Raw genomic sequence first — 25,408 nt, forward strand, 5'->3', positions numbered from 1 at the left:
CCATTCCTTGCCTGCCCCTTCCTCCTCACAGTGCTCTGCTAACATCAATCCCACCTCCATCCAGGCTTGCCCCCCTCTCCCATTCCTCTATCATGTTTTATTGCTGCAAATGCAACTCCCACCCATCTGTCGCACTTCTTGCCTGTTCCCAAAGTGCAGCTCTGCCTTGAAAAGGGATTACAAATAAGAAATAAGGGAAACGGTCTCCGTCCTTGGGGATGTAAGATGGAAATGCAGATCCCTTGTAGGGACACGTAACGTCCCAAGATTTTCTAGACCCTCCCCACAAAGGCCGTTTGTGCCTATATGGATTTCCAACTCCTTTTGCAGGCATGGTAGAGGCAAAGTGCTCTCTCTCAGTGACTCAGCCGCTCTGTGCTGCTGAACAACAATGTATTGAGGGGAAAAAACAACAAACCAGCAAAGAGGGATTAAAAAAAGAGAGAAGCTGATGCTGGCAGAGCTCCCTGGGTGTCATTCCCTGAGGAGCAGCCAGCGGCCAGGGCTGCCTGAGGTCTTGCAGCACTGGGACTCAAAGGATGCTTCTCAGAGTTACTGTTAAGAATTTGCTCCCTCTTTCAATTGTGGGCATTTCTTTCCCTTCCTTCACCCTAATCCTTCCCACAGGCATGTGAAGTAGGCTTCTTCATGTGCCCAAGAGCGTGAACCAGCCGAGGGACACAATCTGCAGAGCTCTGGGGCCGGGCACGGGCGATGCCTGGCTGGCTGCAGCTGTGCAGCATAATGCCAGATAATCACTGAGCTCCTTTTAGAACATACTGCAGCCAGGGAGATTTTCCTGAGTGAAAATGCTAAATTGTAGAGGATTATAGGATCCTGGCCAAAATCAGGGATGAAACACTATTTTAAGAGAGTCACAGAGGAGAGGGAGTAAAAAAAAAGGAGTATTTTTTAAACAAATCCTCCGCTTTCCCCCTCCAACACACAATGAACAATTTTTGGGTCCCTTCACAGTGAGTCACAGATCAAACCATACCATCACACAGTGAGGGAGAGGAGGAAGGTGCATCTGCTCACATTGCTCCTCGTGCTCCCATACGCTTTTGCCTACAGGCAAACCAGGTGCCTCTATTCCCTGCTGGAACTTGGATCCATAAACAGCCTTTTTCTTGGGTGCTCAGCTCCATCGCTGGGCACGCTGGCTCAGGGACAGGTGGCACAGGAGGACGGTTGGCAGGGATAGAAAAGGGCACGGGTTGCTTAGCTGCTAGCAGGAGATGCAGAAGTGTTGAAGAGGACTCACCCACAGAACATGAAGATGGTGCTGGATGAGGGGTCGTGGGGCAGAGGGAGAGTCTGCTGGAGACAGAGCTGCTCGCAGCCACCGTTGAAGCCATCCGAGCAGTCGATCCCTTTGGAATAATCATAGCAACCAGTCCCATCCTTCATGGGTCGGAGGTCCTCGGGGCACTGCAGTGAGAGAGGGGACAGGATCACATCACCTGTGGGTCCCCACCTACACTGGAGCCACAACCTGGTGGTTGGTAAAAAGTCCCCATCCCCACTCTGAAACAGGTGCTGGTCTCTCTTCCCAAGTAACAGGTGATAGGACAAGAGGAAACGGCCTCAAGTTGTGCCAGGGGAGGTTTAGACTGGATATTAGGAAATATTTCGTTACGGACAGGGTTGCCAAGCATTGGAAGGGGAGTGATGGAGTCCCAGGGGAGTGATGGAGTCACCATTCCTTGAGGGACTTATTATAAAGAATGTGTAGATGTGGTGCTTAGGGACAGGGTTTAGAGGTGAATTGGCAGTGGTAAGTTAAGATTTGGACTCAATGATCTTAAAAAGGTCTTTTCTAATCTAAACAACACTATGATTCTATCCTCCCTTCAGAAGACGGCGAGTTCCCCAAGGCAGCAAAATTACCCAGCAATGAAGCCTTAAGTCAATGCGGGGTGAAGAATAACAACCCACGCCATAACATCCTGGAGAAACCCTCTGCATTTGTTACTTGTTCTTCTGAGGCACAGAGAAGTCTGGTGTGATCCAGAAGCAGCACCTCAACACTTGGGAGAAACCCAGGAAAGCATCTCAACCCGCGCCAGTCAGGCCAGTGACCACAGCTTAGGCAACATAGAATCACCAAGGTTGGAAAAGACATCCAAGAACATCCAGTCTAAGTGTCAACCCAACACCACTGTACCTACTAAACCAGGTCCCACAGCGCCACATTTACAAGTTTTGAACACCCCCAGGTGTTCATTCAGCTCCAAAAATACGTCACCACCTTCCATGGGAGGAGGTACCTGCAGGCAGGACCAGCCCATAGTGAAGGCAGGGCTGGAAGAGGACAGGAACACAGCCCAGGCTCATCAGAATAGTTTTCCACAGCCAAGGGAACCACACTGATTCATGCAAGCTGGGGATCTGGCTCTGGGTTTTAATTTCAGTTTCCCAGCTGGCTTTCCCAGTCCCAAAAGATAAAAGCCAGCAGGCGGCAAATGCCATCAATAAATTGTCACCCAGATTAAAGAAAGCGCTCTTCTATTCCGCTTGTGTTATTTATCCCTTTTCGTCAAACATACATGCACACAAACAACAACAAAAAGCCCGGTCCTTGAGAAAATAAATAAATCTTGCCTAGGAGCTGCTTGCAATTAAAAATGCATTATGGAATTTCTTGAAGACGAGCTAGGCTAGAGCTTGTACAGGTAGTGATGAAGGCAGGTTATAAATGGCCTCTGTCAAGCAGGAGAAAGGTTATAAAACCGCTATACTTTGTGCTTAAAAAAGAAAATCAATTTTCCATGTGAGTAAAATGCCGTACATATTAATAAAAGTTCAGGAGACCCTGGGCCTCACACTTGCTGACATAGATGAGGTCCCAACAGGAGATGGCCTGCTCAGATTTACCCACTCTTGGCTACTCCTGAAGAAAACTGCCTGCAGGGGACATCAGAAAAATGCCTTAGGGAGTCCCAGCCCACCTCATCCAAGCAATGAGAAGTTCCTCTCTACCTCCTACAAACCTCATGCCATTCTTCTATGGAAGCAGCATCAAAGCTGCTTCTGCTCCATTTACAGCAACCGCAATGTCTCGGGCATCCCCACGCCTGATGTCCCTCAAACACCTCACTGTCTCCCGTACTCTCAGCTCTTTAGCTCAGGTGGGCCTTGTAAACCTCAGCATGCTCTTTGCAGGCACTGGATGAGGTGAGAAGGAGAGGCGAGGGAAGGCTGAGAGGCACAAGGCTTTTCTGGCCAAAGGATGTTGGCAGCAAAGGGCTCTGGAAAAGGACAGTGCTCGTCTTTGCAGACCAGGTCCCAGAGAGGCAGCCCAGGAAACAGCAGCAGAAGATAAGGAGCAGGAAGCTTTCCAGCTGCACATACAGAATAAATGCGAAGGAGGAGAAGGACACTTAGAACTATCTGTGCTTTTTGCTGCCAAGCTGCCTGGGAAACAGGATCAGGATAAGTGTGTTGTGAAGCCACAGTTACAACACTTATCTCCTGCTGTCTCCTCCATGTCTGCCAGCCCCACTGTAAGAATAAGAGCCATGCAAATTGGCAGAAACACCAATTGGAGGACACGGAGGGCTGCCTGCAAACAGCATCGTCTGCTCCACAGCGCTGCATCTGCCTCTCTGCTTCTCTCCCCACACTGACAGGGATGGGAGGTCTGGGACTCCACCCGAGTCCCCTCTGGAGCTCCTGAAGGACCCTTCAGTGCACTGAAGGCAACTGGATGGGACCTTAAGTCAGCAGGAGCTACAGGATTACAGCCATGGGATCAATCACGGCTTTTCTGAGCCGTCACTTGGGACTCTCTTCCTGGCACTGATCTGTGTGCTGAGGTCAGCATCTTCCCCAGCCCACAGAGAAGGAGGATGGCTCTTTCCCTGGGACTGGGTTAGTGGGCTGCCGAAGCCATCTCTCCCTTAGCCCCCCTCTGCTCAAGACTGCCTTTGGGATATTCCTCCAGTACAGCTATTAATGACCACAGAGCGTGTTTCCTTTCTGTTTACAATCACAGGTCCTAAATTGCATTAATTATGGCAGGCAAAGAACAAGACTTGCAAAAGAAAACACCCTCTCCCCTCCGCATCTGTCCCTGGCTTGGCACAGAGCTGGCTCTCCAGCCAGCTGTTGCGCTGCTGCAAGAAGCTCTCCAGGGACAGCAAGCTTTGGTAGCCCATAAACAAATCCAGGAGGTGTCCTTGCTTGGTGGCAATGAAGATGCTAGAGGAAGCGGCGAGCTCTGCCATCAGTGCCAGCCAGCCAAACCAACAGGCGTACAGCAGGAAAGGCAACCCAGCCCCTCTGTGCAGAGGGTTTTGGAGGGGTGAAGAGGTGGATGGAGCAACTATTTGGCACAATGACACTTTACTACAGAATTCTCTGTCCCTCTAATGGAGGATTTGCAATCAGGATATCCCATACTAGGTCAGAGCAGGGAGAAAAATAACACCTGTTTGGGTGCAACTACGTTCCTGCCCACAGGCTGAACGTAGTCAGAAATGACACAAGAAAAAGTCGGCTCACGCTAATCCCGACTCCCCAGGCTGTGCTGCGTTTGCTGGGCTTTTATAAAGGACCAGATCTGTTATTGCTGACATTGATTTGTCTGGCTTGGGCAGCAGAGAACCAATAATTGGAGTGAGTTTTAATCAATCCTCCATCAATTCAGCCGCAGTTCAATTTGCGATTTACCTTGGCAGTGACACAGGACGGGGGGCTGCGTCGGAAAACGATTAGAAAATCAATAAGCAACTCAGCCAATAACTCTGTCTGGGTGATCACGGGTGGCACGTCCCTCCCTGATGGGAGGAAAGCTGGCGAGACATGGTGCCCCAGCAGCCCCCAGCCAACACTTCTGTGGTCTCATCCAGGTACGGGAAGGATCCATTAATCCAGGGAGGCAAAGAGATCCTATAAACCGCTGGCCAGTAATTCAAAAGAAAAAGCTGCTTGTGGTTTGCCATGTTAAGACCTGCACTGCTTGGGAACTCACTTCAAACTCTCAGACCATCCTTCATCCAAAACCATCTCAGAGCTTGGGAAGAGGGTTTGGTGCTCAATCCATGTGACGGAGAGGAAAAGGGAAGAAGGGGAGACTCCAACTCATGCTCTGCTCCAAAAAGCCAGGGAGAAGTCATTACCAAACAAATATAATTCCACTGCTTTGCAAATCCACTTCATCTACCCAGGAGCGAATTGGTTTCTCAGTGATGACAGCCAGCCCTGAAAATTGCTCTCAGGATTGGAAAAGAAGACTTAGTTTCTTGTCTTCTTCTGCATTTGCACTGATAATACAGATTCTGCCAGCTAAACGTGACCCACAGCTATAATACAACACCCTGACCCTGCTGCTGCCAACAGGTTTGTGACGGTGGAACTGCAGCAGGGTTTGGCTGAGGGCAAAGACAGGCGCCAGCTCATCCCCTCCCAGCCATGCACCACACCCCCAGGTCTTGATTTTTGTCATTGCAGTCAGCAAACGGACTCTGAGGACACACACAGAGTGGATATGCTGAATAAGAAAGTGCTATTTTTACCTGGGTTTTTTTTGAGAAGGGTACTTTTTTCCCCTTTTAGATGACATCTCCACGGTGACACCAAGTGGCAGAGCTGGCTGCTCCGTGCCCACTGCAACCCCTCAGAAGGCCAGCAGACCCAGCCTCACCTATGCATGGGGCTGAGGTTTGGAACAAAACAGGATACCTGTACCCACTGCCATCACCCTGGCACAGCGCGTGACACCACGTTGTCTCCTGCCACCAGCACTCAGCACAGCTCCTCCACCCCCCAGCACCATCCTCAGCACAGCCAGAGCCAACGCGACGGGACAAGCATCATCTTCACCAAGAAAGCAAGCAAGCAGCTGCCAAAACCTCCACCACATTAGTGCCTTAGGAAAAGAAGTATCTGGATGAGTCTCTGCTTGCATTAGTGAGCAAAGGCCCCTTCTTCCCCCCTTTCTCACTTACAAAGCTCATTAGCAGCAAGATGGGTGAGGGGGGCACTGGAATGAAAACCTGATTCTCATTACTGATGTGAATCCCTCAGATGAGAGGACACCAGTTCTTCGTCTGAGCTGCCTGGGTTTCTCAGCTCAGCTCCTCTCTTCCAATATTAAGTCTTAAAAAAACTGGGATATTTAATAAAGTGTTTCTGTGGAGAGTAAACTGCTCTTTTAGTTATTTCGCTCTGTTTTCTCATCAACCACAGCCTTTTTGTCAGAAAGAAAAGCCCAGACTTCTCCTGTGCTAGAGTGTCAGAGGCGATGTCCTGTTTGCAGATGAGTCCAGCTCTTCCAAACCACAAGGGGAAGCCACCACAAACCTCCCATGCTGGATGCCGTTCTGGGTACCACACACCCATGTCTGGAAGCATCCAAACACCCATCCCTTGTCCATGCCTGGTGCAGCCTCTCAAGCAGCATCCCCAGTACCACTGGTATAAGGCTGCAAAAAAGTGTGGTGGTTCAGATCTGCAGGTCCAAATGCCCTAACAATCCCCCTTTGTTTAGAGGAATCTTCATTCCTCACAGAGAAACCTCTTCAGTGTGAGACAAAAAGCCTTAATCTGAGACACTACTGAAGTACAAGCAAGTACTAGCATTATAATGAACTGCAAACTATGCACCAGCATGCATTTTGTTTGCTTGTTGGAGCTCAGAAATGATACAAATGCAGTAAACTCCTTTGTGTCCATACACACATATATATCTAGACAACTTTGGCTTATTCTGCCTTTGCTTTCTTGGCCCAGAAGGCTCTGGGTGAGCAAGACTCCTCAGCAGCAGCAGGACCAGAGACTGGCTGTGCACAGTCCAGTCTCTATAGGTGAGATTTCTCTCTCTTGTCCCATTATTTGGTTAAAATAATTCTAAAATTCAGTCGCTGAAGTGCCTGTCAGCTCTGGGAAGTCACTCTCCAGGGACACCCCTTCCTCACCTCCTCAGGTCAGGGTTGTCTTCACCACTGCCCCAGCTGTGGCAGAGTCCTCCCCATCACGATGCTACAGGGAAGCCTCCTTCCTAGAGGGAAACATTACAACTGTTTTCTGAAATAACAGTCATTATCTTTCCATTCTTTCCCCCTCCCTCCCTTCCCCCTGCTTCCTCTTTCCTTTCAAGATCATCAATCATTATTTTAGCCTCAGAAAATCAAACCCATCTGTCTTCCCAAGCACACACTGTGATAGCTCGTGCTCCTTGGCTTGGTCGCCCCGTGGCAGCGGGCTGAAGGCTCTATGGATGAGAGTAATGAGGCAGCACCTCCTCGCCTCTGGCCACTGCGCAGCTCTCCTGTAGACCTTCTTGTGAAACTCACAATGAGTATCTTTTGCATCTCAATTCAAAGTGGAACAGGCTTGTTTCAAGTAGCTGGTGGGATGCTATGTTTGGAGACATAAGAGCTCAGAGCTTTTGGAGCATGGAAATCAAGCTAGTAGAGACCCTTCAGCTGGTTTCCTTCCGTAAGTCACCAACACTTTGGGGTGGGCTGGCATCTCCTCTCCATCAGGTCATTTCCCTTCCTAGCCACAGCCAAGGCTGGCACCTCCAAATACCTTCAGAAATTCAATTCCTGCCCCACTTGACATCCAGGGTACAGCCAAACCACACCACTCCACATCAAATCCTACAACCCAACCCAAACCTAAACACCCAACCCAGCTGTGACCACAACACGCAAAGCATCCCGGTGAGCAGAGGGACAAGGGCTGGTGCTGGCCAAAACCTCTGAGAAACACTGCTGAAAAAGGCAGCGCTGGGAGAAAATGAGGCTTTTATCACCCAAGCTACCTCTTCCCAGCCCAGGCAGAAACCTCCAGCTCACCTTGGTGTTTCCTGAGGTATCCGGCCATCAACTGTTGACACGGTAAGATCCCCTCCAACAGCACTTAAAGCAAAGAAAGGCAGGCGATGGGCTTCCCTTCATGGCCAGCTACCAACCCCAGTGGCTTTTGCCACCCTTTGCTTCTCTCTCATCCTCATATCAAATTTGCATCCCAGGTAGTTACCTGGTTTAAGGAGATAAATTCAAAACCACAGGCTCCTTGGGAGGGAGGTTTACTGCTGAGCTCAGGGGGCTTCTGCTTCCAACCATAACATGCAGAAGGAGTCACCTCCTGCTTCACGGAGCCGGCTAAATTTTAAAGGGATTAGAAGAGAATCATTTCCTTCCCATCTCCCCCTCCTTGCATGTGCATCTCTAACATAATTAGCTAGGTGTCTCATAAGGCAGGGACAGATGAGTTTTTATTTTTCAATGAACAATTCTCTGTCAGAAAAAAAAATAAGACAGATTTGATGAAGCTCAAGTGCTTTGTGGGTTTCCATCAATTTAATCTCAAATTCATTGGGAAATTAGGACAGCATTTAATTTCGATGAGGTTGAAATGCTTTGGTTTCCACTGCTTAATTTTGTTTTTATTTCAGGCTGTACACTGGGATAACACAATATATAACATAAAGGTCCAGATGATAATGCTGAAATTAAGCATTTCCCCCTCCTTCACAGAAAGGAGATGTTTTGAATCAAAATATTTCAGAAGTTTGACATACGTGGTGCACTTTGGTTTGGGTTGAAATTCCCAAAACCCCAATTTCCCCCTCTAGAGTATCAGTTCTCCGCGTCACCTGCTATATTCAGAAGCAACTTCCCATTCCTTATAGTCCCCAAGGCACCCCTGGGTGATTTGTGCTGGAAGGAGGAGATCTGAGCAGTAGCCACTGCCCTGCTCCTTCATTTCTAATCCCACTTCTCCCTGAAATGGTTACACTTGTAAACTAAACTATTTCTCTTTCCCCCTTTGCAGCAGCTAAGGAACAGCCCATTGGTTTGATATGGAAGAGAGCAAAAGAGAAGGATTAGCTCCAGACAGGCAGCACTAAGGTTGCATGGACCATGCCAAATTTCTCTTCCTTCTCCATCTAAAAGGCTGGGACTGACACTGCACCGGTGTCACCATGGGCCACAACTTCATAAAGAGACTCTCTGCTAGATCCTCTCCCTTCTGCATACTGCTGAGCCAGCCAAACTCCCTCCTGCCTGATGTGCTGACCCCACGATGATAGGAAGGAGCAGTTCACATCACCCTTGTAGGCAAAATATGTTTTTTTTATTGCTCATATTAGAATTTTTTTGCTAGAGGAACCTCTGCCTGGGAACAAGGAGATGGTGCTGATCAGCAGGATTTCATGCCTGTGCAGAACAGCAGCATCCACTGCCTGGGCTTGCTGGGCTCTTCTACCTCTTACCAATACGTCTCCCAAGGTGGGACAGATCCTGGAGCACAGCCATGCTGTGAACCCTTCCACATTCAGCTGCAACATCTTCAGTACCAGTCACTCTCTCCTGACTTAAAAGACAAATTCCTCAACATCTGAGGGCATCGCAGATATCACAGAACTATCAGACCACAGCATCTGCACCCATGCCACTGCAGCAAAGCTGTACACAGCAAAGAAACAAGGCGCCTAATTCTGCTGCTACCTCAGTGTGAGACCCTGAGCTGCCATCTCCACCACTGGCTGTGCCGTTCATGCCCTCCTGCATCTCCAGGAGGTCCTCACAGTGATGAGACCCCATCCCGAGAAGCACCATAGGGCTCAGACACACACCTTCACTGCACACCTGTACCTGCTGCTGCCTCCTCCTGCGGTGATGCTGAGGATGCCCAATGGGCACCAGAGGGTGGGACCAGCTCATATGCCAAGGCCAAACCCCACACTTTTTATTCCCTTGGGGCTACAGCCCTGCCTTGCTGGGGCATCCAAACAGGCATGGCCATTGGGCAGCAGATGCAAGTGATCCCCCATTCCTCCCAGGGAGATGAGAGCACTAGTATCAGTGAGAAAAGCTGAATTAAGAGACAGGCAGGGAAACCCGAATTTAAGCCACGTTACAGGTGTCTCCTTCAGGCCCTCAGGGCCAATTCACAGGTTTTAATCTCAAATTGTAAATCAACATATGAGTGTCAAGCACTTTTCCCTACTCCAGAATCCTCCCTGCCGGCTGAGCAGCTATCACGGGTTTGCTGTGATCCTTGCAAGACCATACAAAATGCACTCTGGACTCATGGGCAGAGCAGAGACACCACATTTAGAGAACCTCACTGGGATCCTGTTTTCTTGAGAAACATCCATGGTTTCCCCAGACCTAACAGCAATTCTAGGATGCTACAGGAAAAAGCAGCATGAAAACAGATTAACTCGAGCTTGGGGTTTGTTTTCTTGTGTTGCAAGATAGGGCTCAAAGGCAAAGCTCCAGTTAGCAACGTCAAGGTCTTAGCAAAGTTGCATCTCATACTTCTTAAAACGACACAAAAAAATGCCTCCGATAAGAAAAGAACTACAGAAAACATTTATGCACTAATGCCATCTACTGGGTACAGGTAAAAATAACAGAAAGACCATGAAAAAAGGGGGAAAAAGGGTCCCATGGGAAGTGCGGGATGGAAGACGGGGAGCTGTCAGCCCTCTGGGTGGGGACCCCACTGCAGAGCCTTCGGTGTCTTTCAGGTGACACCTTGCACGCAGGACTTTAACTAAGCAAAGCGACATCCTCTTTTCTCCTTCCTAAGCCCAAGGAGACTGTCCTCAGAGACTCCACTGCGAGCTGCAAGCAAACAACCTGCAATGTTTTAACCAAGTCCTTTTAAGGCCAAACAATTAGGTAATGGCAAAACCCACACTGCTAAAAAGCCTGAAGATAAATGCATCCCCAGTCCTCGCAGAGCGACTGGAAGCTGTATTAAGGGCACGAAGGACCTGCTAACAGATGATGATTATATAAAAGAAATGAGAAATCTTTAAGATTCGTGCCCATTCCCCAGTTGAGCTGCTAGGCTCCGGCTCTGCGGCGTATTAATTGCTTACAAGGCTGCATGTATATTTTATGCTCAGTACCTGCCTGGAACATTTGTTGGATTTAGCCTTGATTGATGAACCACTGATTATATACTTCTGTGGTCCCTGGCAAATTAATAAACTGTTGACTGGTAAAGATTAACAACATGTCATGATTTGCCAAACAGTGTCCAAGGTAAAGCTGAAGCAAACCTAGTGCTAAAATTAGTACGCAAATGCTCCCTGAACTCTATAAAAAGGGGATAGCTTAATTAAATTACATCCTCATATTGCCCATAGCACTTACCAAATTGGCAAATTGAGTTCACAGCAGTTCAGCTTTCAACCTAACTGACATCACTGCAAATTTGCAGCAAGTGACCCCATCCCTGCTCACACTGGAAGCCCAGCTCACACCCAGTAGACTTATAGGAAAAGGGATGGGATGAGGTGGGGACATATCACTCAGAGCAGAAAGTGTTGCAAGGCTGCATGCCAGGGCTGTGGTGAGCTCTGAAACTCAGTTCCCATCACGTGCAGCCCCGCTCAGCACCACGAGCAAGACGCAGGGCTGGGGGCAGCACTGCCTACCCACCCATTAGTTTTTTCCCCAGACAACAGCCATGGACCATCATCAGAAACACAGGACAGTGTCCTCCAGATGTTTGCTTGCACGCCTGCCGTTGCTGCAAGCAGGTGATGAGGACAAAACAATACATGGGATTGGGAGAGCAAAAAGGGAGGGAGCCCTGTGCCCTGGTGTCAGTCCGATGGAAAGCAAGGAGAGATGTGGAGCAGAGGGGAGATGCAGCAGCCTTCTCCAGACTCCCCTTGGAGAGCTCAGCTCTGCTGTCCTCAGGCTGCAGCTGGGATTAGGGAGGTGGAGGGGCTTCACCCCCTGAGCAGAGGCTGTGGAGAGGGGCAGAGCAGCCTCACACTCCTGCAGTGGAGAGAAAAAGGGGTGAAGAGCAGAGGGAGGAGAGAGGGGCATCACTGCAGCCATCTCCTACCCTTGTGGGATGCATGCAGGCCCCCCAGGAGACAAGTGTGATGTTGGGGCACAGGAGGTCCCACGGTCCCTGTGTGTCACCTCTCGCCCACAGCTGATAGGAAGGGGATACCCTCCTCAGAGAGAGCGACTCCCATTGCTTCTCCTTTCTCTCCCCCCTGTTGCTGTACACAGTTCATTCTTTTTACACAAAAAGCCTCAGTAAGGCTTTACAGAACCCATGGGGAGGTGGCTCTTTTCCCCAAGTGACACAGTTTTCCATTTGTGCCTGTCTGTTTGCTAGTGTGGTAAGTGCTAGGCCTGTAATTTATTGACTATTTCTATCTTAATACATCTTTTAAAAGGGGGCATCTCTTCCCCACAGCATGGGACAAACAGAGCCCCAGTTGCTTCAGGCTGCCTAGGAGTCACATTGGTATTCAGAGCAAAGTAACACCCCCAAAAAGTGGGTAAAAAACCCCTAAAAGACTAGAAAGGCAGTGGCTCCATGGAAAAGGGAACAAAAAAAAATGACAATGGGAAAAGAAAGGAGGAAAGGGAGAGGCGCAGCAAGGGGAGACGGCGCCAGGCGCTGCTGGTGACACATCAGGCTGTCGTGCTAAATGGCCTTAACAAGCAACCGAGAAGGGGATAATGAAAATGCCACCCCCGGGACAGCACCGCTCCAGCCTGACCTTTCCCTGCTGCTGTGTATAAACACCTTCAATAAATAAAGAGACACTTAACTCATGCCTCTGCTGAGATGGAAGGGATGGGGCAACGGGGGCTCTGCCTGTGTCGAGAGGGAAGGGAAGGGGCAGAGAGGTTTCGGGGGCTTTGGGTGTGTGTTTGCAGGGCAGGTGAGCGGGTCATGAGCTCTGGAACCCCTTGAGGGTCCACCAGCCACTGCCTGGCATGCAGACAGATGAGAACGGATGCTCCAGGTTTGCCCCAGTTACCCAAGGCTCTGCCCCCGCATCTCTGCATGTTGCACAGAACTCAAATAAGCTCCACACGCAGGGAAGCGGTGACTTTGCTGTCAAGGGGAGATGGGTTAGAGCTGGGAGAGGTGCTGAGCTCTGCTGTAGCTCACTTGGGTGACTGGGAGTGATTCAGAGCCTCTGCTCAAAACTAATGGTCTGGGCTCTTAGAGGTCTTCTGCTGGGGGGGGATTGCAAAACCTAGGACCAGGTTGTCTGGCACCACCTGAGCGTGCTCAGAAACAAATCAACACTCTGAGGGCGTCAGAGCGGCCCAGAGGCAGGGAAGATGGTGAGATTCTTCATCTTGCTCCCACGCTGGGAAGCACAAGGCAGGAGAAGAAGTGAGACTGCTTTCAGCCTGTGCTTCCTTGACAAGCAGGAAAATGACCACCAGCCTCAAACGTTTTTCTTTTGCTCATCTGAGCTCCTGGTGCCTTCCCTGAGGTCCTTAAGGCATACGTGATTTCCATTGAAGGCCACAGAGTCGGAAGAAACCCACCACCAGCACACACAACCCTTGGCCGCATCCCCAGGCACTGTCCCCCTCTGACTTTGTCCCCAAAGCAGCCGCAATACCTACCACGCAGCCTGTTGAGTCCACCTTGCGATCCGAAACGCACTTGAAGTTGCGAGTACAGCCACCGTTGTTGCGGGAGCAGTCTCGGACTGGCCCAAAGGAGGAGAGTAAGTCATTGATGGTTTCAAAGTAGGTGGACAGCATCGCTTCTTCCCTTGGAGAGAAAAGGCACCGTTAGGGCTAGCAGTGAGCTGGCAGAACATGGCCCAGGCAGGGCAATACCGTGTCCACAGAGGGCTGCTTTAGCAATATCACAGCATTTTGATTAGCAAAACTGAGTCAAAAGAGGCTTCCCAAGAAAATTAAGGCTTTGTGAATATGCTATACATAATAAATTTGCTGCATAACTCTGATACCCTTGATAAAAACGAACCAGTTATGGGTTTTCAAAGATACCACCTAGCATTTTCATGCAAACTGATAATTGAGAGTATTAATAGCCAGGAGTTCTGTGTGAATCTGACCCCATACTAGACAGCAGCAAATCCACAACAGCAAAACTCCTTATAAACGTTTCACAGGTGGGACAAGCCTCTCTAAGCACCCACGCCCTATCCATCACCCGAGGACGATGCTGAAGCTGCAAAGTCATACGAAACTTGGCTTTGCACTTGCTGGGATGTGGATGAAGAGACTCATCCATGTGCGCTGGGACACTGGGGTCCTGAGCAGGGGATGCTGGGATGGGCACAGGCAGCTCTTGGCTTTGCAAAGCCCCAGGCATGGCTATGCTGTGACACCCCTCTCTTAAGCAAGCAAGAAGTATAAATGCCTACAAATTCAATCGCCATATAAAGCTTTAGGAAGCTCCCAGCCCTCCTCTCCGAGCTGCGCACACAGCAGATTTTGGCTGTGACAAAGTATTCATGCACTTTGCTTTCTGCTGGGTGCCTGCAAAAGGAACACAGATGCTTGCTGAGAGCTTTAAGCTTCTCCAAGATATTTTTCATCTTCAAAGCACGTGCTATATATTAACCGATCTCTGCAACCCATCTGGGACAACAGATCTGGTGACCTTCTTAGCGAAAGGAGAGAGACAAAGTGGTTTACCCAAGGTCACAGAACAAGTCACTGATGGCCCTAGATTTGACCACCACAAGCTATTTATTAGGTCTTTACCCAGAGAGGGCTGTAAATGAACATTGACCTCCTCTGACCTTAAAATATGCCCTAAGGCAATCCCAAGAGTCACAAAGGGGGGTTATTCCCCTTATCTCCCCTAATTTCCCACCAGCACCTAAAAAGCCGCACAATGACTCAATGCCCAGTGCCAGTCTCTCTTTTTGGGGGGTGGGGGGGTTTAATTTGAAAACCATGTGCTTGGCAATGAAACAGTTGGTGAAGGAATATTCAGCAGCCCTTGAAGATCACGGCACTGCTGCCTCAAACTAGCACTGCGTTATCCATCATCGTCGGAGGGCCCCTGCGCACACACGCCGTCACACTCACGCACACAGCCCTGCCAACACCAAACACTCGAAGAAATCATGAGTCAGCCATTAAAAAAAAATATAATGAGATGGGCATAAAAATGATGAGATTTTAAAAATAAATCAGTCACTGAGTGGGTTGGTTTTTTTTTCTCCTCTAAATTTGCCTTCTGCTTTCTGAGCCTTTAGGGCGTAATCGAGCTTTTCCCTGCAAACTTGAAGGCTAGAAACTACCCAGAGACTAAATCGAAAGAAATAATGCCCTGTGCAGTATTGAAGTCAGTGGTAGAAGTTGTCCAGAGATGTTGTGGCTGCCCCATCCCTCGAGGTGTTCAAGGCCAGGCTGGATGGGGCTTGGAGCAATAGGATCCAGTGGGAGGTGTCCCTGTCCATGGCAGAGGGTGGAACTGGATGGGCTTTGAGGTCCCTTCTGACCCAAACCATTCAATGATTCTATGATTTTGCAGATTCCAAACTTCTAGGAAATGCCAAGATTCCAGAAGCTGGGACTTTCAACAAGGAAAACACCATAAAAACAGCAAGAACTGGTGAATTGCATGCCCTCATTTGATAAAGGGAGAAGGCAGCTTCTCCGTTACCATGGATCAGGGCAGACAAGTTACCCCAGCACCAGGGTAGCTCTGTGCTAACTGTGATGCCTCCAGCTGCATCGCTGCCCCATGCAGCAAATTCATGTCAGTGCTCCCTGCTTTCACCCCAAATAATGCTTCCCAATTAACTTTCCCTCTTGGCAATCAAGCTTCCGATATTCCCCCTTTTCTTGGCCCATCTAGATTTTCCAGCATGTTTGGGGCTGAATCTCCCTCTGTCCTTTCTTGGTGATGTTACAAATATCTTTAGAGGCCCTTTTCTATTAGCACTCTGTTCCCACCAGAACTTGCAGCTCCTCTGAAGTGAGGGAGTGAGAAAGGCAGAATATATTAGATCAGGGCACACATTTCTGCTGGAGAGATGGGGGGAGAGAAAGGGCATATTACTTACTAATCAGAAACACTGTTTATTAATGTAGGGAGAATAATTATTTTAAAAAGAACCCAACAAGCCACGACAACTCCTCCACCACCCACCCGGAAAGCTCAGCCCCATCTGGTCCTCCTGAGGCGTTTGTCGTTGTGGGTGGATCGCCAAGAGACCTGCGACCCCATCCTCCCTCCTGGCTTTTCCATTTGGCCACCAAACAATCAGACTCCCCTGCAGCTCCTACATCCCAGGAGGGAGAAAGTAAGAAGCTACAGCTGCGCTGGGTGGTGTAAAGGAGGCTCTGGGGCTGGATCCTCAGCTGGGGTAGCTCTGGAGAGCTGGAGTGCTGCTGGGAGAAGCAAGCTGAGCCCACATAATGCCATGCTCCCAGGTTGGGCTGGCAGGGGCAGTTCCTCACCCCTAGAAGCACAAACCAACCTTTGGCCCTTGGGAAGGCAGAGGATGGGAATGGGAAGCTTGCTCTCTGAAGTCATGCCTGGCATAACAGAGGACCCCCAACAAAGCATGGGCAGGGGCTGCTGAGCTGGAACGAGCCATTAAGCATACTAAAATATTAACCTCGCTGTAAGGTGGGGAAGAGAAGCCAGAGGGAAGTGTTCAAATGTCACCTGTGAGAGGAGCTGGGTGACAGCACTGCCTGCATATGGAGGGAGGCTGCTCAGCCGGATCGCTTCTGTGTTGGCCGTCTCTAGATTAGAGGAGCATCGCTTCAACACAGCGCCCTGACAAGGGGGAGGCCAGCAGATGAGAGGGCTGACACGATGCTCGGAGTGAGTTGGAAGCAAACTTTGCTTTCATCTGCCTCTGGAGGGGCTGGCAGAACAGGGCTCAGCACAGGCAGGTGTTGCTGAGCCTTTGGCACTGCCAGCCTCAGCAGCTCCTTTTAATTTTCATGGGTGAAGAGCAATAATTAATTACCCGCCTCCTGCAGGGACAATGGGACGGGTGACATGTCATGGAGCAGATGATTTCCCACCCACACAGCTCCAGCAGTGACCCTTGCCTGTCCCTCCCTGCCCACTGTGTGGGACTGCAGCCCCGAGTCCCCAAAGCCCAGAGCCAGCTCAGGAGAGCAGGCAGGGCTGACAAGGCAGGGAACACCTCAGCAGAGATGGCAGCATCTGGCCACCACTGCACAGTGCCCATCGGGGACAGCCGTCCCTCCCCACTGCCTGGGCACCCCAGATTAGACCAGCTCTGATGGATGAATCACTCTCCCTGCAGTAACGAACTGCCTGCGAAAGAACAGCTCTTTTCTCGTGTTCTCCATCTATCCGCATTGAATTTCATTGACTGACCCTCAGATCTGTTCTGACAAGGCAGGACAGAGAAGACGAGCTCTGCTGTTCACGCCGTGCCTGAAGCACACCAGAAAATCAAGGGAAGTTGCCGGTGGCCCTGGCCAGACCCAGGTGCCGGAGCCATAAGGACCAGGCAGAGCTCAGCACCCAGTGTGCTGGGAGGATGGGACAATTCTGCACTGTTCTGAAGCAGATTCCATGTCCCATCAAAAAGGGCATTTTGGAGCAAGCGACCTAGTTTCTGCAGCCAGATTCTCTCCACAAGCACATGTGTGTCTACTAACACATGCACATGCTCTTTCTCTAACTTTTCAACCTTCCTAAAACCACGCACTGATGCCCAAATTATACACTTACACATGAAATGCACTGCCCTCTCTGCCCGCACCCACTGGTGATAGACAGCCTTAGTAAAAGCCTCTTTTCTAACAACTTCCACTGCGACCAACGCTCAGTGCAATGCACAACAGCAGAGCTCTCCACTGGACTAGGAACAGCTCCTATGACACAGACATAGCACCTACCTTCATCCAGCCCTTGCCCACCTCCCATCACCCGCACTTGCCTCAATTCCCTCTAAAATATTTTTCTCCACCCTCCTCCTTTGTTCCAGCCCCTAATTAATGAAGCAGATTCGGTGACAAATATCGCTAGGGGTTATTTATTCATTAAATACCAACACCACACAATTCTCAAAGCTTCTAAAGCACTCAGCTCCTGAGCTTCACAGTGGCTTTTCTCTCCGGCTCATCCTGGAAGGAGCTTAGTGGGTCTTATCCAACCCAGCTGCCCCTTTTTATTGTCTCCTAATGGTCAAAGAGTTCAGTGTCTTACAAAGTCAACCATCGCTGAGAGAAACAAAGGAAAGGATGCGAGCTGGGGACTATGTCAGTGCTTCTCTACCATCTGCTCCCTAAGCTGTGTTTGGAGAGGGATCAGGAGGAGATCTGGGGTTCACAAGTTTCTAGAGACAGGGCACATGAGTAGCCAAAGGCATGATGCTGTGTCATCTTCATCTTCATCCCAGAGGAGGAACTGGTATAGAGCAGGGATGAAAACCATCCGGCACAGCCCAGCCAGGATCCTAACTCGGGGACATCACAGCCTGCAATGTGCTTAAGCTCAACTTACATCAGGTTTCTTAGTGCCATGCTTGAAGCTGTGCCTGCATGCAGCAGATCTGTTCTTTTATGCAGAAAAACTGAGTTCTGCCCAGTGCACTCACAGACACTTTTCAGCCACTCTAATAGGGGTGGGAGTTTGAAGAAAATCCACCATCCAGATCCTAAACTGGGAGACATCATCCTTATTTGAATGACGTTGGAGAAGGCATTTCAACGGAGCTACGCTGACACACCACTGCTGATGAGTTGCTTACTATAAATTTTCCTGGTAGTCGCACTTCTTGTGGTAATACTATAATAAACACTTGCAAAATCGCTCTCCCAAAAACCTTGAGGTTGAAAGTGTGAAAAATTCCCTACCACGCTTCAATAATTCGCTAGCGATTCAATAAACCCATCCCTCTGCCAGAAGCTCACCTCAGCATCCAGAAGGACCAGAAATTTAATTACAGCAAAGCAAAGCAAAACCAATGACACTGGAATAAAAGCGAACTTGGGAAGCCCATCACATGCAGCACACATCCTGAGGGATGTTGGGGCTCGCCAGGACCCCCCACCTCACTGCAGCCCCCTCAGTGGTTGCACAGCTCTGATGTGTGAAGGACCACGATGCCATGGCTAAAAAAAATGATAGTCCAAATTCCGAGCATTTTTTATACCTGTTTGTGGTCACAACTTCAACTCCGCGCAAACCAAAGGCAAACGCAGGCACCACTGGCTCAGTCTCCCAGGCAACCTCAGTGCCGGGAGGTTTCAGAAAAGGTACATGAGCCTTAATAGCAATGATGAAGCACAGTGAGTAAGCACGCTGGAAATTACACGTGTCAGTGCCTGTTTCACCACGGCTTGTAATTAATCCCAGATCTGGCAGCTTACATTTCCCGTGTAGTGGTAATACCATCAGGATGTTCCTGTGTGCCAGGCACCTCAACAGCAACATGCGGGATGGGATTGGATGGTACAGAGACATGGAGCACAGCAAACACCCTAGGTGAGACAGAAAACCCACACTAGGCACCTGGAGGCACCAGCTGGGAGAAGAAACAGCACTGCTGAGCATCATAGAATGGTTTGAGTTGGAAGGGACCTTAAAGATTACTCAGTTCCAACCTCCCTGCCATGGGCAGGAACACTTCCCATTGGATCAGGTTGCTCCAAGCCCCATCCAACCTGGCCTTGAACACCTCCAGGGATGCAGCAGCCACGACTTCTCTGGGCAACCTGGGCCAGGACCTCTCCACCCTCAGTGTGAAGAATTTCTTCCTAATATCTAATCTAAATCTTCCCCCTTCTAATTTATAGCCATCCTCCCTTGTCCTATCACTACAGACCCTTGTAAAATGTCCCTCCCAACTTTCTTGTACACCTCTTCAGGTACTGGAAGGCTTCCATAAGGTCTCCCTGTAGCCTTATCTTCTTTGGACTTCTTTATGTCCCACTGTGGAATGTCACAGCGAAAGGGATGGGTGTTGCCCTAAATCCCCACCACCTCGTTCTGCATTTATTTAATGTACAGCTTTCCCACCTATTTTTGACATTCCCAGGCTTTATCCTCCTGTTATATCTTTCTGGAGCCCCGATGGTCATATCCTGGCATGTTGAAGGGGCTCAGCCCCACCACACTGCACTGGGCAAACACCCCCACTCCCACGCATTTTCCATCTGCTCCTCATCAGCTTCATCAAGAGCAAATTCTTCAAGGCAAGGATGTGACTCTCCATGCTTTGAAGGTGTCCAACACTGACAAAACTACTTCTCCCTTTCCATGCAACTGCAGAGCCCCATCTCCCTCCTGCTATTTCCACAACTCCTCCTAACAACCCAGATAACATTTTCAGCTTCAAAGGAACCCATTTCCCTCTGTTAACTATGTCACCAGCCAGAGCTAGACATGCCTAATTCAGATTTATTAACTTTAGTTATCAGAGTATGAAGCACGTAAAGTTATCTGAGAAGAGCCTGGCCCATACCTTTCCCTACTCTGCTCCTCTAAACTTCAGTTGCAAAGAAAAACTTTATAACGTGAAATCTAAAAGGCATCAAACCAGAAGCACGGGAAAAGCACAGTTTCAATATTTTAAGAAATTAAGTAATTAAAAAATGCAGCATTTAATGCACCAAGAGTAGGAAGCTCCAGGCTCAGAGAGGAGAAACCGGGCCCCTCACACCCCTGCAAAGTCCAAACCCCACCTTTTGACATGGGATTCTAGGCTGCTCCAAATATTAATAAATTAAACAATTAAGAGTAGTGGAATCTCCTTGTTCAACTCTGTAGTTGTGTGTATTAATTGGTAGTAATTGAATACTAATTACCTCACAAAGTAATATGTTTATCTAGCCAAATGGATCATGCTATTGGCATGGGGGTTATCAGTAAAGACGATTAATTATTAATTAAAAAATACATAAATGAAAGTTATCAAATGATTTCTCTATGCTGATTAATATTTTTAGTAGCTTATTTTGCTCAGCAATTTCTTCCATCACGCTCTCTCCAAGCATTCTTTTCAAAACACTGACCTTGTAAACAGAAATAAAAAACAACTGGAGGGGTATTTTTCACGCTCAGAGATAACACAGTGATAACAAGGAAGAAAAAAATCTGCACAGAAGAAGAAATGAGAGACCACAGGGAGTGCTTGTGGCTCACCACGGCCAAGCTCCTCCAAACGGAACAGACCTCGCTGATACTGCTGGAAAGACCTTCCACGGGCTGCCAGAAAAGAAAGGCAAAAAAAGACTTCTAACACCCCAACCAACTAAACACTGACCCCAGCATCATGCAAGTGGCCACGCAGGAGTCCCGTGGGCTTATCCAGAGGGATGGAGTGAAACACATCATGCCGCAGGAGCAGAGAGGGTGGTGATGCGGGGAGAAAGTTGGGTCAATGTTCATTAAATGCCCAGTTCTGACCTCAGAAATGTGTGTCGTGACACTGTCCCTCCCTTCTCGCAGCCAAGAGCAGCTGCCAGGCATAGTAACCCACAGTTAAACTTACAGGGAGTAAAGCCTTCCATAGGGGATGCCTTGTCCAGGCTTATCTCCACCTTGATGGTGGGATGTTCACTGGCAAAGGGATCCTGCCGTGCATCTGCTTTGCAGCATTGCGATATCAAGGTCCATCAGGCATCCCATGATCAGGAGCCACTGCCACACAACATGGGGACACAGAGGTCTGTGTTCACAGAAAAAGTGTAATAAAGAAAATCACAAAGTTTGCAATGCCACACACTCAAAACTTAAGAAAATGTGAGAATCGAGGTTGCCAAGGCAACTCTAATTCAGTCTCTGGTAATTACGCACTTTGATAAAGGTGTTGATTGCAAGACCACATACAGGAGGGTTATCTGAAGGACCTATCTCTCCCCAAACACTAACGGTCATGGTGCTGAAGTCTGAGTGCCTGTGATAGTCCAGAGCTCAGAATGCGATGGTTGCACTTGATGACCTTAAAGGTCTTTTTCAATAAAAAACATTCTGTGATTCTGTGATTCAGACATCCCCAAACTCAGCTCTGGGCACCTATGAACATCTGCAGCCTTCTCTATGCCCTACAAACAACTTCACCTGCAGCCTCTCAGGTGGAGGGCACATAGCTCCTAATTTACTGTACTCTATTCAGACACTGCTCTGCATGCACAACTACTCAGCTCCTCATGGGCTGCTGCTTCGTTGCTCCACACCAAAAAGTAGCAGTATTTCACCATCAATGAAGCGATTAAGTTCCCAGTCTTCCTGTTACCATCCCCATTTTATAGATGGGGAGCAAAGGCCCAGGAATGGTAATGTAAAAAACATCCACTATGTTATGAGCATCAAATTTGAGACATTTGGAGTTGATTTTTCAGAGTGCTTAGCATTAAATGACACTTCCCTGCTCAAAGCACAGCTCTCGCTGACTTTGGTTGAAGTTTTTACGGCTCCGCATTAATGCAGATCATTCCCAAAGCAGGTTCATCAGCTGTGCTGCATGAGGCAAAGGTGAAAATCTAAGATACTATCAGGCCATTAAAGATAAATTTATAATGCTTAATGCACAGAAGGGCTGCCTGAAGGCTGCACGTAAACTGACCCTTGCACCCCCTCGCTTTGGAGTTTTGCGAACTTGATAACATTTGCTAAAGAGGAGCCTAATCGGGGCTTTTTTTCTGTGCAGGAAGGAAGGGGAAGGCATTCAGTTTGGGAAAAAAGGACATTTTTCAGCAGCAGTTGCAGGATGCAGCATCACTCAGCCTTTGGTGGACAGAGCAAAATCACCCCAGCTGGCTCCTACCATCCTGCTCACCGTCCTCCTCCCCTCTTAGCCCAGTATAATCCATCCTCTCCCCCATTCTTCCAGTTCCCTATCCCCATTAGACCCATACTTGGTATTTTTGGCCAGCTGCTGCCCTCCCTCACACCCTCAACTGGCACTTCGGAGCAGGGATGCTCGGCTGTGCTCAGGCACGGAGTGTTGCTGCCGACTCTTGCTGCTAAAATCAAACAAGACTTCACATTGTGTACAGCGATTCAAGCTTTTCAAACACTCTTTTAAGCTGGCCAAATTAAGGCGGTTCTTCGCCTGTAAAACAGAGACCCTCCACAAAATGCCTGCCTCAATTCTTCACAACAGTTTTGCCTGGAGGAGAAAAAGAAATCTTAGAAAAACAAGCAAGCAAGCAAAAAACCTAGACAGAAGGCTTGGGATCTCTCGTCCTAAATTATTAAAAGTTGAAAACATCATGAGATGGGTCAGGCCACCCCAATACCAGAGACTGCAGCCCTGTATGGGCTGGTTCAAAGAAACCAGATTCACATAGAATCTAAGTGAAAAATGCTACGAATTTCACTGCCTTGGTGAGCTCTGGGCATCTCACTACCTCACCAGTATCTGCTCCAACAGAGACATGATCAAATGGCAGAGAAGAACCAAGCACCCAGCCACCTTCCCCTTGTCTTTGCCCTTCAAAATAATGAGCCATCAGCAAATCACAATTTCAGGTCACTGCTCGACTGTCATCCCAAAGGGAGGAGCTAAAGGATTCTCCCATTTAAAATAGACATGTTCTAGCCCAAAAGATGGCTTAGCTGTGGCAGTTTCTGTCTCCCCACCCTGATTTCTCCACCTCGAAAATGGGAATTTTCTTGCTGATAGAGCCTGCGAAGGGTCAGAAAGACACAGAGGAGCTGGAAGGAGCCATGCCCATGCTCCAGGGCAGGCAGAGCTCCCCATGCCACAGCTCATCCCCCAGCCCTGTAGGGGCAAAGATAATCCACAGTGCCCCATGGGGACTGGGGATGGACCCAGTATCAGGTACAACACAGGGTCTGCATCTGCCCTCCATCATCGTGAGCACTTTGCAATGACAAGCTCGAAAATCCCAGCTTGGGGCTCAGACTTCAGCACCTGCTTAGGCACAAATGAGTTCTTCCTTTCCTTTTATAGCCTTCAAGAGTATTTGGGGTGAGATTCCCATCCTAATGGGCTCTTCTGCATCTGATTTTGTAGCAATTCATGACAGACACCGCGAAATATTGGACTTTGAAGGAAAACTGGGAGAGGGAGGGGTTTATCCTTTAGCCTGTTGTCTGCCTGTGCCCCGGCACTGGGACCAGCCACATCCCATACTCAACAACTTTCATTACACAGCAACTGGGTTTTTTCAAGGTATGTATAAAGTGCCAAGATGCGGTGGCGATAAGCGCTTTAGAAATGCCGATAGAATTAGATTAGATAAATAGGAAACAGCCAGGGCTGCATGATCAGACATCCATGCCCTGATTTTCACAGATGCTGCTATCGATCCGCTAGGAACAGACAGCACCGAGCCCCAGGGAAACTGGGTGGTGGGGATCAGCCATCCCCACATGGACAGGGATAAGCATTGGGAGTGGAAATCCCTGCCCCGATGAGACACTCACCACAGGCAGGACGGCCCATGAAGAAGCGAGCTCCATAACACTGCAGCAGCTCAGCATGCCCATGCACCTCCAGGGTCAACATCAGGCTCTGCAATAAAGCTTCATCCAGCTGAACCCCCTGAAAGCCACGCAGCTGGATGACCTTCACCACCGTTTCTGCTCCCCAGGGATGACCAGAGCCAATCCACCAATGCAGTTCCCCACAAATCCAAGGAGCTGGCTAGGCTGCTTCCCATCCAAGGCACTGGGTGAGCTAACATCCCACAGTGTGGGGAGGGTACGGCTGCACAGAGAGAGGGGTAAAAGCCCCTGAGAAGCAAAACAAGAGCTTTTTGGAGAACCAAACCCATAAGCTGTATTTTAGAAAACACCGCACACCTGGGTCAGTTACCAGGGACGCATTTATGCATACGTATACATAAATACATAGCTTTGCTGCTATAAATAGCATCTTCTATCAGCAACGCTCGCTGGCTTTGAAAAAGCCAGGTGAATGTCCACAGACAGAGGAACTGAGGCACAACTAGATTATTTACAGCTCGTTTCCAGAAGTAGTCTTTGAAGTTAGAATCCAATTAGTTTTATACCTGGGGAGAGATTTGCATAGGGATTTTCTGTCCATATGGACAGATTTTTCAAAAGGACTCGGCTCTTATCTAGGCACCCAACGCAGACCGTGTTTTCCAAGGTGCCCAGCATCCATTAGCAGCTTCTCTGAGTACAGCTGGCTTTGTCACCAGGGCAGCACCCTCCTTCATCAGCTACTGGTCAGCAAGCCCTTCTGAGGACACCACCTCCAGAGGGAAGGAACACCCCGCTCTGTGCTGCCTTTGGTAGGGACCCATCTCACCCCTGCATGGAGATGTGGGCACCTCAGAGCAAATTATTTCTTACCATGCAGAAAAAGGGGTTTCTGGTGGTTTAAATCCCTGAGCAAGCTCAGCCAAGGAGCAAAGAGGTGACATCTCTGGCACAGGGGAAGTGATGGCCATCAGTGGCTGGGTGAAGGCCAGGAAGACCCTGTGCAGTAGCCGCACCCCATTAAATCACCTGGGCTATGACCTCAAAACTGCATCCACACTGCCAGAAGAGTTCGTCTTCTATCTCCTCTGCAAAGCTGTGTCACCACAGCAGCAAGTGCTGCCTGGACAGACCTCAAAGCAGCCAACACACTGTCCCCATCTTGCAAACTCTTTGAGGTAGAAGCTGTGTTTAGACCCACCCACAGGACAGCTCTCTTCAATGCACTTCAGCGAACCTTTCCTGATTTCCAATCTTATGA

The 25,408-nt window shown here is 49.1% G+C and overlaps 1 protein-coding gene across 2 annotated transcripts in view; it reads right to left on the minus strand.

Annotated features, from left to right (window-relative positions):
• Positions 1 to 25,408, minus strand: part of ASTN2 (astrotactin 2) — a 344,412-nt gene that overhangs the window by 143,516 nt on the left and 175,488 nt on the right. For both annotated transcript variants that reach the window (XM_069873427.1, XM_069873426.1), the window contains 2 exons: positions 13,371 to 13,521; positions 1,265 to 1,431 (listed from right to left, as the gene is read on the minus strand). In XM_069873427.1, coding sequence (XP_069729528.1) covers positions 1,265 to 1,431; positions 13,371 to 13,521 — 318 coding nt within the window. The remainder of the gene's footprint in view (positions 1 to 1,264; positions 1,432 to 13,370; positions 13,522 to 25,408) is intronic.

The sequence above is a fragment of the Phaenicophaeus curvirostris genome, chromosome 20 (assembly GCF_032191515.1).
Source record: "Phaenicophaeus curvirostris isolate KB17595 chromosome 20, BPBGC_Pcur_1.0, whole genome shotgun sequence".
In the NCBI taxonomy this organism is placed as follows: domain Eukaryota; kingdom Metazoa; phylum Chordata; class Aves; order Cuculiformes; family Cuculidae; genus Phaenicophaeus; species Phaenicophaeus curvirostris.